Source organism: Halichoerus grypus, chromosome 5 (genome assembly GCF_964656455.1).
Source record: "Halichoerus grypus chromosome 5, mHalGry1.hap1.1, whole genome shotgun sequence".
NCBI classification, from domain to species: domain Eukaryota; kingdom Metazoa; phylum Chordata; class Mammalia; order Carnivora; family Phocidae; genus Halichoerus; species Halichoerus grypus.
Window position 1 is genome coordinate 167,441,659 of NC_135716.1, and position 16,956 is coordinate 167,458,614.

Sequence of the window (16,956 nt, forward strand, 5' to 3'; positions counted from 1 at the left end):
GATGTGAGTATCAAGTACACTGATGGGTGTTTATCAGGTTCATCATCGAGCTCCCATTGCAGGAAGCACAGGGACTTGCACATAGCAGGGACTAAATGTTTATTAAGGGAATTATGATCTTAGCTTAAAAGTCCCCTTGCTGAATCCCAAATTCTAACTCCTGACCATCCTCCTAACTCTCTTCTAGTTACCCAGGGTGTGGGCAACTAAAAAAAAAAAAAAATTTTTTTTTTTTTTTTTTAAATTCTATCAACCTAGAAATGGGGAAAAGCTTAGGCTTCAGAGTCAGACAGACTTGGATCCACATCTAACCGCTCTTCTCCCTAGTTTGGTGGACGCAAGCAGCTCTCCTCTTGGAGCCTTGATTTTCTCACATACAAATAATATATCCTGTCATTCATTCATTCATTCATTCACTCATGAGGGTTCTTCTGCCCTCCTGGATCTTACTTACATCCTATGCAGGAAATGGCTGTAAACAATAAATGTAGTAGATAGGTAAATTTTACCCTACGTGAGAAGGTGAAAAGTGCTATGGGGGAAAAAAAAGGAGCTGAGGAAGGGCTGGGACTGGGTGGTAGTGGTGGTGGTTGGACAGGGGAAACATCACTACTAAATAGGGTTATCAGGCAGTAGGCCACGTGCAGAAGGGAGCTTGTGGGAAGGCTTGAGGGATGTGAGGGAGGGAGCTGAGTGGATATCTGGGGAGGAGTGTTCCAGGCAGAAGGAACAGCAAATGCTTAAGGCCCTGAGGCAGACAGTCTGAGAAATAGCTAAGAGGCTAAGTATGGTTGGAAAGGAGCGAGTGAAGGGGAGATTGGAAAAAAGGGACTTGCAGGGCAGTGATATTACATAATAAAGGAAAGAAAGAAATGAACAGTTACTGAGCATTAACTATTGCCAGGAACCTAGATTGACATACACCAGCCATTTAATCCTTCAAATAACTTACCAGGCAGGTGCAGGCCGGCCTCATTTTGTTGTGCTTTATAGATGCTGCATTTTTTTTTACAAATTGAAGGTTTGTGGCAGTCCGGCACTGAGCAAGTTTATTGGCGCCATTTTTCCAACAGCATTTGCTCACTTCATGTCTCTGTGCCGCATTTTTAAAAAGATTTTATTTATTTATTTGAGAGAGAGAGAGAGCATGAGTGGGGGTGAGGGGCAGAGGGAGAGGGAGAAGCAGACTCCCTGCTGAGCAGGGAGCCTGATGCGGGGCTCGATCCCAGGACCCCAGGATCCCAGGATCACGACCTGAGCCAAAGGCGGATGCTTAAAAGACTGAGCCACCCAAGCACCCCTCTGTGCCACATTTTGGTAATTCTCACAATATTTCAAACTTCTTCATTATTATTGTATTTGTTACAGTGGTCTGCGATCAGTGATCTTTGATGTTACTAGTGTAACTGTTTTGGGGTGACATGAACCGCACCCATATAGGACAAGAGACTTTATATATGTGTGTTCCGACTGGTCCACCGACCAGTTGTTCTCCCATCTCTCCCCCTCTCCTCAGGCCCCCTAGTCCCTGAGATACAACAATATTGAAATCAGGCCAATTAATAACTCTACAATGACCTCTAAGTGTTAAAATGAAAGGGAGTCACACGTCTTTCACTTTAATAAAAAGCTAGAAATGTTTAAGCTTAGTGAAGAAGGCACATCAAAAGCCAAGACAGGCCATGAGCTAGGTCTCTTGTGCCAGTTAGCCAGGTTGTGAATGCAAAGGAAAAGTTCTTGATGGAAATTAAAAGTGTATTCCAGTGAACACACAAATGATAAGAAAGTGAAACAGCCTTATTGCTGACATAGAGAAAGTTTGAGTGGTCTGGATAGGAGATCACCAGCTGTAAATCTACTCCTGGTGAAGCCAAAACCTAATCCAGAGCAAGGCCCCAGCTCTCTTCATTACTATGAAGTCTGAAAGAAGGGAGGAAGCTGCAGAAGAAGTCTGAAGCTAGCAGAGGTTGGTTCATGAGGTTTAAGGAAAGAAGCCATCTCCATAAAATACAAGTGCAAGGTGAAGCTGAAGCAGCATATGGTGATGTAGAAGATGCAGCAAGTTCTCCAGAAGATCTGGCTCAGATCAGTGATGAAGGTGGCTACACTAGCAACAGATTTTCAATGTAGATGAAGCAGCCTTCGATTGGAAGAAGATGCCATCCAGGACTTTCGTGGCTGGAGAGGAGAAGTCAATGCCTAGCTTCAAAGATTCAGAGGACAGGCTGACTCTCTTGTTAGGGGCTAATGCAGCTGGTGACTTTAGGTTGAAGCCAATGCTCATTTACTATTCTGAAGATCCTAGGGTCCTTAAGAATTATACTAAATCTACTCTGCCTGTGGTCCATCAATGGGACAACAAAGCCTGGATGTCGGCACATCTGCTTACAACCTGGTTTACTGAATATTTTAAGCCCACTATTGAGACCTACTGCTCAGAAAAAAAGATGTGTTTCAAAATATTACTGCTCACTGACAATGCACCTGGTCATCCATGAGCTCTGACGGAGATGTACATCAAGATTAATGCTGTTTTCATGCCTGCTAATACAATGTCCATTCTACAGCTCATGAATCTGGGAGGCATTTTGACTTTCAAGTCTTATTATTTAAGAAATACATTTAAAAAATTGTATCTCATATGGCTATAGCTTTAGATAGCAATTCCTCTGATGGACTAGGCAAAGTAAATTGAAAACCTTCTGGAAAGGATTCATCATTCTAAATGCCATTAAGAACATTCATGATTGGGGCGCCTGGGTGGCTCAGTCGTTAAGCGTCTGCCTTCGGCTCAGGTCATGATCCCAGGGTCCTGGGGTCGAGTCCCGCATTGGGCTCCTTGCTCCGCGGGGAGCCTGCTTCTCCCTCTGCCTGACGCTCCCCCTGCTTGTGCTCTCTCTCTCTCTGATAAATAAATAAATAAAATCTTTAAAAATAATAAAAAATAAATAAAATATTTTCCTTTGTAGTTCTTCACTAGCTGGGCATTCCACTGCACCACTATTGATGTCATCTATGATGTCATGAGGGTGGTGGCCATCAACATTGCAACCCACAGATTGGACAGTCCCAGGATCTCTTTAATGGTTCCAGAGAGCTCTCTGGCTAAAGATCCATGGGCATCTGTTGAGCGATGTTGACAATCTCATCAAAAGTGATATTTCCGCTGTGCTTAATGTTTTTCTTCTTTCTGTCTCTTGACAGTTCCTTGAGGGCTTTGATAATTAGGGCCAAGGCTGAAGGTATCTCTTCAATCTGGGCCTGTCTGTTCTGAATGGTCAGTTTCACGGTAATCCTCAGACCCTTCCAATCACTGGTTGCCCTGGTGATGTCATCACCAACATTTTCTGGAGATAGACCCTGGGGAGATGGCTCGGGGCCAGGGCAGATGTGGCATTGATTTCCCCAACGGCTTACCTCAGGTATACAGCTTTGATCCCATTGGGGTCGAACTTGGGTGGCATGGTGGAGGTAGCTGGTGTCGGATGAACCTGGATTCGGGACCACCAAAGACAGCTGCACCTTCACCTCCTCTGAGCTGAAAGCCAAAAAAAGCCATAAAGTATTTTTTTAAAATTAAGATTTATTTATTTGAGAGAGAGAGAGACAGCATGTGCACGAGCAGGGGGAAGGGTAGAGGAAGAGGGAGAAGGGAAGGGAGAGGCAGAGAAGCAGACTCCTTGCTGAGCGTGGAGCCCAACACGGGGCTCAATCTCACAACCCTGAGATCATGACCTGAGTGAAATCAAGAGTCAGACGCTTAACCGACTGAGCCACCCAGGCACCCCCCATAAAGTATTTTTTAATAAAGGTATGCACAGGGGTGCCTGGCTGGCTCAGTCAGTAGAGCATGTGACTCTTGATCTCAGGGTTGTGAGTTCAAGCCCCACATTGGGCATAGAGCTTACTTAAAAAAAAAAAAAGGGTGTGAACAATGTTTTGTTTTGTTTGAACAATGTTTTTTTAGACATCATGCTATTGCACACTTAACAGACTACACTCTAATATAAACATAACTTTTATATGCACTGGGAGATAAAAAAATTGATCTGACTTGCTTTATTGTGATACTCACTTTATTTCAGTGGTCTGGAACTGAACCCGCAATATCTCTGAGGTATGTCTGTATTATGACCCTACCCACCTCTTTTTTTGTTTTTGCTTTTTTAATGTGAGCTCTATACCCAATGTGGGGCTTGAACTCATGAACAAACTGAGTGATGATAACAAAATGTGACTTGGTCATGATGTACAACTAGTAAGTGGCCAGCATAGTCTTTCCTAGTACCACACATTATTTGCCACATATCTATTGATGTCATAGCTACAGCAATTCCAGAAAATTCCCGTTACTTTTAGTGAAAAGATTCAATGAGGGGACAGGGGAGAAGACATGGCCTAGGCAGGGGCAGATGCCACCCAGGATCCAAGCATCCTGAGACTGCCCGAGATCTGCAGAAGGGTCTGCACAAACATGGCTTCTCTGAGTCAAGAAGTATGGGCCTGGAATGGTTAAAAAATGAGGACTTGCTAAAACAGGTTTACGAATATTGCAATACATTTTAACTGATTCCTTTTAATAAGATCATACTTTTAACATGAACAATACACAGTGATATAGTTTATCTGAAATTATTAAATTCATAGCACACTCTAGGTGGTGTGGTCTCACGATGGAACCAATTTCACAGATGTGAGGGCCTTCCTTCTAGTCTGTCAATGTGTCCCTGTGACTGTGTAACTTCATGTAGTCCTAACACTAAAAGTCTACATTTGAGGCCCTCAGTACATGTAAATAAAGATAATGACATATATATGTGGTGCTTGCTGGGTGCTGCTCTTAAGCTTTCCAATGATTCCTGTGTACAGCCATGACCTCTTGAATCTTACCAATTCCAACGAACATGATACGTTCAAATCTCAGTTCTACCACTGCTGTGGGTTGAGTTGTACCCTCCCAAAAGATGTTGAAGTCCTAACTCCCAGGACCTGTGAATGTGGCCTTATTTGGAAATAGGGTTATTGAAGATGATCAAGTTAGGATACGGTCATTAAGGTGGGCCCCTATCCATCTGACTGGTGATCTTGTAAAAAGGGGAAATTTGGACCCAGACACAGAGACCCAGGGAGATCACCACGTGAAGACTGGTCATGTTGCCACAATCAATCAACACCAAAGACTGTCGGCAAACCACCAGAAGCTAGGAGAGAAGCAAGGAACGGATTCTCCCTCACAGCCCTCAGAAGGACCCAACTCTGCTGACTCCTTGATTTTAGACCTCTAGCCTCCAGAGTATGAGACCAAAATGTCTGTTCTTTAAACCACCCAGTTTGTAGTACTTTGTTACAGCAGCTCTAGCAAACTCATATAACTATTTATACACTAGCTAAGGAATTCTCTTGTTTTCTTATCTGCAACACCGGAACCATAATAATGGTTCTATAGGCCAGGCTCTATTCTAAACACTTTGTGTAGACTCTCATCTGGCCATCATATCATCCCTCCGAAATAGGTACTGCTGCTATAACCCCTTGACAGATAAGAAAGTTAGGGAACAGAGAAGTTAAGTAACTTGCTCAAGGTCATATAGTAACTAAATACATAAGATAAAATATATCCTTCACAAGACTGTTGAGAACTGCTGGTGTCTAGTGAAAGCGCTTTGTAACTAGTAAAGCATTCCCCCCGTGTTAGTTACAATCTCTGGGGCTTCAATCCACCCCCCGTCCTTTTTTTTTTTGGTCATTTCTGACTCTTCCTCTTCCTACCCGTACTTCCTTCCCTTGGCGACAGTGGTCGCTGCGGTGCGCGGGCGCTGACAGGTCCCTCTAGCCCGCCGCGCTGGCTGCTCGCTGGTGTCTATAAATACCAGCGCCGGGCTCAGCGAAGCATCAGTCCGCCGCCGCCGGGGCTGGGGCCGTGGCTGCAGCTGTCACTGGGGCTGGAACTGTCACTGGAGCTGGACGCGGCGGAGCTGAAGCTGGGCCAGGGCGGAGCGCAGCGCCGCGCCAGGGCCGCAAGGAGGGGTGTGTTGCCGCCGGCCCACCGCGAGCCGCCCCCAGCCCGCGCCGAGGCGCCCTCCCGCCAGGCCGCCTGCCTCCGCCTTCCGCCTCCCTCCATTTCCCCGGAATTTCAGCCCGGCGCGCCTGCACCCCGGCCCTGCTCTGGGTGGGGAAGCTCCCGGCCGCTTTCCGGCTTCACTCCTCCCTCGCAGGCTGGGCTCCCAGCCCCCTCTCTTCTTTTCCTGGACTGGCTCCCACCCCCCCCACCCCTCCTTTGGTCCCCCTTTCTTTAGCTCAGGCTCCCTGCCCCTTCCCTTAGCTGAGTCCCAGCTCCTCAGTCACTTTCCTCAGCCAAGGGTCCCAGCCTTTCCTCTTCCTTTTCCTTGTCTGGGGTCCAACCTGTCCTGTCTCTTCCTCTGTCCCTAGGGTGCAATCTCTTTCTCCTACCCCCTTTCCCCGGGCCTGACTTCCAGACCTTTTGGTCTCCTGTGGTCCTTCCTGGGTCCTTGTCCCCTTTCCCCAGTTTGGAGTTCTCCACTGCAAACCCAGCCTCCCTCCACCCCCAGAGATCTGCTTCCACACAAATACTTCTCTAAAACATGAACTTTTCCTAGGAACTGCTCCAGTCTGTCTTCCACCTGCTGACCCCTTGCTACCTATGTCCCAGGTCTTACTCTTACTTTGCTAATGGTCAAGGCCTGCTGAACCAAGGGCTCAGCATGATGCTTCTGTGGTCTGGCGTCTGTGGCCGCGCTCCCCCGCGAATTTTCCCTTCGTTGCTGGTGGTGGTAGCCTTGGTGGGGCTGCTACCTGTTCTCAGGAGCCATGGCCTCCAGCCCAGCCCTACGGCCAGCACCATCCGAGGCTCAGAGCCACCTCGGGAACGCTCCATTGGGGATGTCACCACCGCCCCACCGGAGCTCGCCCCCGAGAGCCGCCCTGTTAACCATTCCGTCACTGAACACAGCATGAAGACTCGAAAGGCCTTTCCAGTCCTGGGCATCGATTACACACACGTGCGCGTACCCTTTGAGATCTCGCTGTGGATCCTGCTGGCCTGCCTCATGAAGATAGGTAAGTCCGGTTTGCTCCGACACTTCTGCTGCCCAGACTAGCGAGCTTCTTGCCCCATCCTTAGCACTCGAGACTGCCCAGGAATAAAGGTCCGGACCACTCCAGTAAAGTAGGCAGCCTCCGTCCTGCCATCTTGGTCTTTCTGAAACTTGGGCTCTGTGGTCTGGAGTGCTCCCAAGATTGGAGTCAGCTTTATGCAAAGGGAAAAAGCAGGAGTAGAGCATGGGATGCTGCTTATACTAGGTACGTTCAGCGAGGGTTCCAGGCCTGCAGGTCTCCTCTGGCTGGGCCAGACCCCGAGGGGAGCCAGGCACCCAGCTGTGTACGAGACAGAAGAGTGTGTTCCAGCAAGTGGCACAGTTGGCTCTGTCACAGCAGGGCAATTACATGCTTCATGGGAGGGCGTTCCAGAATGGAGTGTATATCGACTTGGCCTGTCTGAGGAGTTTAAGTATAGCAGGGGGCCTGTGTGCTGGAACATGAGGGATCCCCATAGTATCACCTTCCTTTATTCCCAGAATGTTATCTGTCAGCTTTGCCTGCCCAGGCTGGCCAGGAGCCCCTGAGTCAATTTCCGGCCCAGGAATGCCATCCTTTATACAGTTTATGGGACCGGAGCCCTGGAAATTTCTGAAGCCTGTTTTGGAGGTGGAGGGGGAGTGGACGAGGTTGAAGCTCGGTCTGGCCCCCCGCTCACCTCCACGTTGGCACCCGGCTGTGTCTCAAGGTGCTGCATGGGCTGGCCAGTCACGTTGGCTGGCCGCTCAACCAAGTGGGAGAGGGACAGGTGGATGGGCTCAGGATATTCTGGTCTGAAGAGGCTTGGAAATGTTCTTTTGGGGAGAAGAAACCAGAAAAGTTGTTCCCTCCCCTCCCTGGTCTCCCTCCCTGCTATGTCTGAACACTCCGTTCTGCTGGATGGAGTTCACCGGAGCCTGCAGAGCCCAGAAGTCCCTGGAAAGTGTGTCCAGGGGGGCTTTGAAAGCCTTTGCTTGTTGCCTTTGCTTTGTTAGCCCCAGCTATCTGTGAAGGCGTGAGGGCCTGGGATTCGGCTGGTTTGGGTCTGGGGAGTTTGTGACTCTTGGTAGGAAGCCTTGCAGCTTTTCCAAGGACACGCAGGAGCTGAGTGGTGATGCCAGGCTGGCGTGAGGCGGGCTCTGGGACATGCTGCAGCAGGACAGATCCGGTTGCTGGTGTGGAGCTTTGGTGCTGTGACGGAAGCAGCTCCAGGGACCTACACCCCGATGGCAGCCAGCGTCCTGGTAAAAATCAAGGACCGGGCGAGGGGAGCTATGTGTACTGATCCTGCCAACAACATGACCTTGAACCAGCTGGGGCCTTTTTCTGCAGGTCTTGCCCAGCTGTGAAACTGGCAAGAATCTCTAAATTTGACCATGTCAATTGAGTCATGAAAACCGTCTTGATTTTTTGTAAGAATCTAGTGACTGTGATGTGTCATCTGCCTGTATGAGACCAGGAAGAGACCTCACAATCACTGTCTCGAAATTGCCCTTCTCTCTGCAACTCCCTCACCTTCCAACGACAAGTGGCATCGTGTCAGGGCACTGAGGCCGGTACACACACTACAAGTCTCAGTGCCTTCTATTGGGACGAGAGCATGACCACACAGATCCTACTCTGGGCACTAAGGAGTTTGTCCCTGAGGGCCTGATATCTGTTTCTAATGGGGTCAGGCTTGACCTGCTTTGTCCCCACCAGAACCTGTGCCGGGGACCCTGAGCAGCTGGAGAACAGAGATGATCCCATGGCAAGGGCATCAGTCTAGAAGTTAGGAAACTTGGCTTCTTATCCCACCTCCCTCTGTGACCTTGGGCCAGTCACGCCTCCCCTCCTGTCAGCTGATCTTTGGCCCCTTCCAGGTCTGACATTTCTGCCGTTCCACTGACTCGGGTAACCCTGGCAAATCACTCAGCCTCGGGCCTCAGTTTTCCCATTGTAAAGTGAGGAGGCTGGATATGATGTCTGAGGACGTTTGCAGTTCCAAAAGTCTGTGTCTCTGGCTTGCAAGGGCATTCGGAAAACAGAGGAGCCCTAGCATCTGGCTCTTCTGGAGAAGAGAATTATGACCAAAAGATCTCAAGGGTCCCTGTTCAGGTGGCAAAAGTGAACGCCCATTTTTTCCTTTCTCTTTGCAGTGTATGTAGAACTGAGGTTAAAGACGCCTCCGCTCTGCCACTGAGCCTTTCTGAGCCTCTACTTCCTCAGATATAAAAGGGGGAAATAATAGTAACCTGTAGTGCTGCTGATTGACAGTGACCCAAGTTAATGCCTACGAAGCTGCCTTTGTACCTACAGGAAGCACTCAGTGAGTGACAGTTGCCCCTGTTGGGACTTATTTTATTTATTAGGGAGAGAGGGAGAAAGAGTGCACGAGTGGGGGTGGGGCAGAGGGAGAAGCAGGCTTCCCGCTGAGCAGGGAGCCCGATGCGGGGCTCAATCCCAGAACCCTGGGATCATGACCTGAGCAAAAGGCAGACGCTTAACTGACTGAGCCACCCAGGCGCCCCTCTTTCTTGGATTTTTTTTTAGATTTTATTTATTGATATGACAGAGAGACACAGCAAGAGAGGGAACACAAGCAGGGGGAATGGGAGAGGCTTCCTGCCGAGCAGGGAGCCTGATGTGGGTCTTGATCGCCGGACCCTGGGACCATGACCTGAGCTGAAGGCAGACGCTTAATGACTGAGCCACCCAGGTGTCCGCCCGTCTTGGGATTTGATCCACCAAAGGCAAATGCATCCCTACCTCAGCCTCCCGTCTTCCTCTGAAGCTGGAAGATTACAAATCTCTCAACCCTAGGCTGCCACAGGGCATCCTTCCTTAAGGTTTCGGGGTGTTGGATGTGTCCTACCGATTTTTTTCTTCCTTTCACTTTAGCTGCCTCCAGGGCTGGTGGGGGCAGGGAGGGGAGACAGCACCAACTGACTTAGGGGGCGGGTGGGGGCTGAGGCCATGCTCCCTCTGCACCCTCAGATACCCAGGAACCTCGGAGTTCATTTCGGGATCTTGCCTACCCTCTCAGCACCTCAGTGTGGGTAGGAGCCGAGTTGGAGCCCTCGTTCTGTCACGTCTGGCAGCTGCTTCCCTTGCAAGGTACCCCTCCTTTACGAATAGAAAATGCTGTGTGCAGTTCACCTTCCTGTCCTAATCAGTGAGCAGAGGCTCAGGTTGACCCGTCGGAGATGGTTGTGGGAGGGTGGGGTTGGTTAGAGCTGAAGTTCTAGAGTAATGCTTCTGGGTTCTCTTCTGACTGGCTCCGTGGGTGACCGGAGGCCCTTCTCTGCGCCTTTTTGCTCTCCCTGACGGATTCTTGCCTTTTCCTTGATGTGGAGGGGCTGGTGGTGGGAGGGGGGTTTAGACTATTGGGAGACCTGTGAGTGTGACCCCAAGCCTTAGGTTAGGTCTGCTTCCCCCGCGCCCCGCCCCCCCGCCCCACCTTGTGATCTGGGCCCTGCGTGAATTCCACTTTGTCCCCAGTTCACCCGCCTCCCAGTCTTGTTCCAAGGGAGAGCCCAACTGTAATCCGGCTCGCCGCTTGCACCCCCCACGACTGTTTGCCTATATCCCTGACCTGGAACTCCTGGCAGGGCCCGAGAGCCCATAAAGCAGGTATTCATCTTGTCTCCTGACCAGAGGCAAAAAAGCCTTCCTTTGTCTCTTCACATCTTCTAGCTTTTTTGTTTTTGTTTTTGTTTTGGTCTTTGCAAGGCGGATCCCGCCATTTCCAAACAAGTCTGTGAGTAGGGGAGGTGGGGGGGTGGGGGTCACTATTGCCCACTTCACATGCATGGATCTATCAGCCCCAGCAACTGGTTTCCTGTAAAAATAAGACGAGAACTCACCTCTCCCACTTCTCAGAAGGAGAGACGACCAACTTTAAAGGTCATGTTGAAATTGTCTCAAGAAGCCCAGACGGCACTCCCTAAAAAGAAAGGGGTGACCTTTTCCTCTTGGGGAAGATAGCTGACTGACTGCGGGACAGTGGGAGGGGAGGGTCACCTGGGGGCTGGGAGGAGGCCTTCAGGTAGGACACGTGTCTCCAGAAGCATCAGGGCACTCGGAGGGCTTCTGACTGGTCATGTTGCTGGACTTCATTCAGCTGAGCTCCCACGAGGCATGCCTTTCCTCTCCTTCCCACCCCGCTCCTCCAGCTCTGGGAAAGCAAAGACATGGTCAGAAAGCCTGGGCTCCTGCCCTGCCCCATGGTACCAGTGACCATGGCCAGCTGCCTCGTCTCTCTGGACCAGACTTGCCTCATTGGTAAGGTGATGACGCTGTCTCTACCTTCTCAGATGGGTGTAGGGGACACACTTGGGAATGCCCAGCACTCTGCCCGGCCGGCTGCTGAGGCAGCTTCTAGGGCCTGTTCAGACTCCACCCCTCTGGGCGGCTTTCCCAGCCCACTCAGCCCACAGCGTGGCTCTGGCTGCTCCCCCTGAACCCGTTTCCCTTATTGTTTATCCACAACTTTGGCACGAGGCCTAGCCTGCCCTGTGACATCCCTTCTGTTGGGTGTGTTTGTGTTTTAATCAGAATTAGCATTTATTGAGTATCTACAGAGTAGTGTCAGGCACTTTATAAAAGTGATCTCATTTAGGGGCGCCTGGGTGGCTCAGTTGGTTAAGCGTCTGCCTACAGTTCAGGTCATGTCCCAGGGTCCTGGGATCGAGCCCCGCATCGGGCTCCCTGCTCAGCGGGGAGCCTGCTTCTCCCCCTGCTTGTGTTCTCTCTCTCTCTCTCTCTCTGACAAATAAATAAATAAAATCTTAAAAAAAAAGTGATCTCATTTAATTCTAAAATCATATGAAAGAAAGGCTATCTCTGTTTTACAGATGAGGAAACAGCTCATAGAGGTTATCTTGTGTGATGTTGAATTGCTGTTTCTTTTCTGTTTGAGTCTTGGCATAGCCTCCTAGGGGAGTGCACCTGTCTCTCCTGCCCCTCACAGTCCCATGGGCGGATGCACACACGGCCTTCTGCGGAGTTGGTGCCCAGCCTGCCGCACTTGGACACGTCCGTGGTGGGAGCCCTCTCTCTGTCCCGAGGAAGCTGTTGGGGTTCTGTGCCTGGCTTTGGGCCTATCCCCTGTCCCTGTGAGTTGCACAGACAGAACTGAATCCTGCAGTGAGGCTGGGCCTGTCGCTGGTCCTCTGGTAGTGACCCTGCCTGTCCTGTCTTTGGAGGTGCCCTCTCTGGGGTCTGACTAGAGCTTACTTCTTCCCTGCTTGGGCAGGGGGGTGCCAGTGAAAGGGGAGCTAGCCAGTTGGGGGTGGCTACCTTTTGATTGTGGTCTTCTGCCTCTGGGCAGGGAGGGTGTGGAGCTGCTTTTGGTTATCCTCAGGGCCCAGCAGGATGCCCTGAGAGGCAGCCTCTGTGTTGGGAGCAGGTGGTACAAATTTCTTTAGCCCTAGAAGGCAGGCAGAATCTAGTAGTAATTATCATTACTACTGTAACCTGTTTCCAAAGCATTTGCATATGTAGTATTTAATTCTGATCGTCTTGGTGGGTTAGCAGGTGGTCTTGATGTGCCCCTTGTACATCTAAGGAACCTGAGGTCACTTAGCAAGTTAAGTGGCAAAGGACACATCTGTGGACTTCTAACCCAAGACCCCATCCTCTTTCCTGCCTGGCTGACATGCTGGGTCCTTATAAAGATCAAGGGAACCCAGAGATCCAAAGGGGCTTTGATGAGAGTAAGTGACTAGGCACATCCACATTGGTAACTCGAGTCGTCGTCAGAAGGGGCACCAGTTCCCCCAGTAGGAGGGGAGAGCTGAAGGAGCAGGGCAGTCTGGGGTGGTCTGGAGCCCAGGCCAGATCAGCTCCTAGTTCTTACAAAGAACATGAGGGCTGAACTCAGCCTTGGGGCCTGTCATTCTCAGAGCCCTGGTCAATGGAACAGCAAACCTTTGAAATAGAGGGCTTTTCCTTAAAGTGTTGTAGGCCCTCCCGGAAGAGAAAGGAGAGGCAGAGAAGTGAATTACAACCAAAAACATGCTGATTGGGCAGGAATGAGGAAGTCAAGAAACCTGAGATCTGGTCTTAGTTCTTTGTTGAGGTGTGTGACCTTAGGCAAGGCACAACCTCTCTGAGCTCCTGTTAGGAAATATTTGTACTAGTTTTGTCCAATATTTGTTAATTACCTTAGCTGCTACTTATTAAGCTCCTATTTTAGAAGCTATGTGAGGTACTTGCACAGCTTGAAAATATTGGGGTTTAAGCTCAGATCTTTCTGACCCCAGTGCCCATGTTCTTCATTATGCCCCAACTCCCTTTCAGTTCAGAAGTTTTATTTTTCCCATAATCATTTTGAACAAGGAAGAGTTTTACGGTTTTAGTATTTCAAGTCTTGACTGCTCTCTGTGGATCATTTCTTGGGTTTAGGGAAAAAACTGTGACTCCCCCCCCCCCCCCACTCCAAGTCCCACTATGAATTAAATAGCCCTTCTCTGAGGTGTTGGCATTCAGAAACACAGGAGAGGCAGGGAACTGGAGTGGAGGGGCCCCAGGCTCCCTTTGTGAATGCCAGCCTGGACTGAGCTGGCTGGCCTGCCTCCTCCTGTCATCTCCTCACCTGCCCCCTTTCTTTCCTCGGTGGGGAGAGAAGGCTCACTCAGCAAACCCAGGACCTGGGTTATTCCTGAGTCATCCATCGCCTGTGTGGGCCTCATTTTGCAGCACTCACACCCCCTGCAAACGTCTGAGTCAGACATGTCTCCCCAAGGTTGTCTGCACACACCGCCCTGGGCCAAACCATCTCTTTAGATGCCGATAAACATCAACTGATACTTTTAGGCAGCCCGTGATTATATGTGGGTATTTTTACTCGTATGGGCTAATCTAATTTTAACTGAACTAAGTTTTGAGTTGGGCCTGGATCAGTGGGCTCTCCCCCTTCCTTGGGATCATGCTGACTTCATTTTCTTCCCCCTAAAGCTCATCTAGCATGCGGGGCCAGTTTTGGGGTCTATTAGGCCAGACCTGACTCCTGACTTCTAATACTGACTTGCTGAAAATTTGGAGTTCCCAGAATCACTCCCAGCAAGTTCTTTTCTGGAATGATATGTCCTTAAGCAGCTCGGAGCGAGGTTCAGGACGAGAAGTCCTGTTCCTCCCCGGGCCCCCTCTCCAGTCCCTTGGCGGGGGGAGGGGGACACTTACCCCTAAGCCCAGTCTGGCTCTTCCACAGTGTTCAGCCTGCTGGAGACCAGGCCACTGAAGGCGGAGGGGTGACATCACAGCTGTGTGTCAGGCAGAGCCCACAAGCTCACCAAAATAATAAATAGCTAACACTTAACATAGCACTTGGCGTATGCCAGGCAAAGCTCACAAAGGCTGTGTCTTTGTACTGGTCAGCCGGGACTGAGAGCAGCTAATTAATTAGTCTCCTCAAGCTGGGATCCAAGAGGCAGGTCAGCCGAAATCAGCCACCAGGCGTCTAGCTTGTGGCCCATCAGGGAACCAAGAAGAGTGAAACCCCGGGCACTGCTCTTTAGGAGCTTCCAGTGTGCTTAGGAGAAAATGGTCTGTGTTGAGGGGATGGGCAGACTCCCGGAACATCAGTCCCCGAGGGCAGCGGTGAGAAGGGGAGGCTTCTCAGGGGAAGTGGAACTTGAGCCAGTCTTGAAGGATAGAGAGGAATGAGATTAACAGGCAGGACTGAGAGAGTTATTAGCACACAATCCCCACAAGCATGTCAGCCCCTTGAGGACAGGGCCTTTGTTTGCTTTCTTCTCTGCCTGGTGCAGATTAGTAAGGGCTCCTGTGTATCTGGGGATTGAAGGAGTGCAGGACTGACTTCCATGTAGAGATGGGGTCCATGTGAAGCATGGGGCAGACAGGAAACCAGTTTGATGGCTCAGAGAGGAAGGAGAGCAAGGGTTGGAGAGGCTAGTCCCCCGACTGAATGCCGGGCCGGGGGTTTAACTGAGCTCCGAAAGTCACACTCAGAGGGCTTGGAGGCCTCAGCCCGTGTGTGAGCGGTCTGCCTAGGCCACTTCCCTCCCTGGCCACCTCCCTGGGCTTGGCTCTAATGGATGATCTCTAAGGGCATCCTCTCTGGGCTGGGTGGGGTCTCCCTGGGAAAGTCTGGGTCTGTTTGGTCTGCCCTCGATTTTTGTAAGTAAAAGCAAGATACCAGAGCTTCCTCAGGGAGCTGCCAAGAGCCCTAATTGAATTAAACTTTTCCCGGGAAGATTCTTCAAGCCATCAACTGCACCGTGACTGTGAATGAATGAGACCAGTGGCCATAAACCATGCAAGAAGGCAATCTCACTAATTTATGGTTGTGCCTACACAGGTTGACTTATGGCTTCTCTTTGTTTTTATGTGTGTTGGGAATGGGCTGGGGCCAGAATCTCCTTTCTGTGGCAGATTTATTTTTAAAATATGAATAAATAAAACATGTTTGTGGTCAAGACAAAACAAACAGAAATAAAACTCACAGTACAGATACAGGGTATTAAGGTAAAAAGTAAAAGTTCCCCTCCTTACTTCTCTGATAACCCAACTGTCATACTCCCGGGAGTTAACTTTCTTGTGCTACTTTTCATAAATTCTCTATGCATCTATGAGTGTGGGAGTATGAGGATAGATTTAGTTTTCATAAAACCATTTGTGTAAAGGAAAAGAATTCTAGGCTGGGACCTGGATCCTAGTCCTAGCTCTGCCTCTTTCTTGCATATTGACCTATGGTAAGTAATTTTGCCTCCCTGGGCCTTAATTTTCTTATCTGTCGATTTCAGTTGTTGAAAGGCCTCTCCGGGACTTTCCAGCAGGAAAGGCAGTCATCCCAGAGGAGCCCCTGCTCTGGTGAGGCCCGGGGCAGACTGAGGCCCTTTGGGAGATGGCCCACTGCTGTCATTAGCCCTGCCTCCAGAGTATAGAATTCTCAAGTACTGGATCATGGTCCTCTCCAACTCCAGCTCAGGGTTATGGGATTAAATGAACGGGTTCGCAGAGAGGCGGCTCTGTTCCTGGGGAAGTAAGACAACACACAAGAGAGGAAGCACAGGTAGGAAAGTGTGTGGCTCAGGCTGGGATGATGGGGGCATTGGATTGGAGCAGGAGAGATGAGGGAAGGTTTCCTGAAGGAGTAGTCCTGAGGAGGGGCCAGGTGGAGAAGAGGAACATTGTTCGGTAAGGCTTGCTTTTTTGTTTTTGTTTTAAGATTTTATTTATTTATTTCTCAGAGAGAGAGAGGGAGAGCACAAGCAGCGGGAATGGCAGGCAGAGGGAGAAGCAGGCTCCTTGCTGAGCAAGGATTCTGATGCGGGACTCGATCCCAGGACCCTGGGATCATGACCTGAGCAAAAGGCAGATGCTTAACTGACTGAGCCACCCAGGCATCCCAGTAAGGCTTGCTTTTGGAAGGGAATCTGGCTTAGGTGGGAGAATGGACTGGATGACCTGCTTTTCTTCTAGGATCTAGGTTTCTAAGATACTTTTTTATTTTTTATTTATTTATTTTTAAGTGAGCTCTACACCAGGTGTGGGGCTCGAATTCACAATAAGAGTCGCATGCTCCACCAATTGAGCCAGCTAGGTGCCCCTAAGAGTCTTTCAAGTCCATGATGGAGGTCAGGGGACTTGTGGACCCCCCCAAAATAGTCTGTAGACGTAGTATATGTTTTTATCAGAGAGAGTAGTATTAGCCACAGATTTTCCGAGGGATCTGTGGCCCCACAAAGTTGAAGAGCTTTGGCACTTTGTGCTGTGAAAATTTGAAGAAAGGTAAAGGACTTTGGTTGGGCAAAGTATAATACTGAACCCTGGGGTGAGTGGGATTTGCCTAGGGGACTGCAGAACTCATTCTAGGCAAGGGGAATAAACCCAGTCAGAATGAGCAAGCTGTGTCCT

At 49.9% G+C, this 16,956-nt stretch overlaps 1 protein-coding gene across 2 annotated transcripts in view; it reads left to right on the forward strand.

The window, feature by feature from the left end:
* Nucleotides 1-5,905: 5,905 nt before the first annotated feature.
* SLC9A1 (solute carrier family 9 member A1) overlaps nt 5,906-16,956 on the forward strand; it is a 51,073-nt gene continuing 40,022 nt past the window's right edge. The window contains exons 1-2 of one of the 2 annotated variants that reach the window (XM_078073594.1): nt 5,906-6,027; nt 6,971-7,077. In XM_078073594.1, coding sequence (XP_077929720.1) covers nt 6,972-7,077 — 106 coding nt within the window. In that variant the 5' untranslated portion in view covers nt 5,906-6,027; nt 6,971. Of the gene's footprint in view, nt 7,078-16,956 lie in introns of both variants that reach the window. The other variant, XM_036116455.2, reaches the window with a different exon arrangement.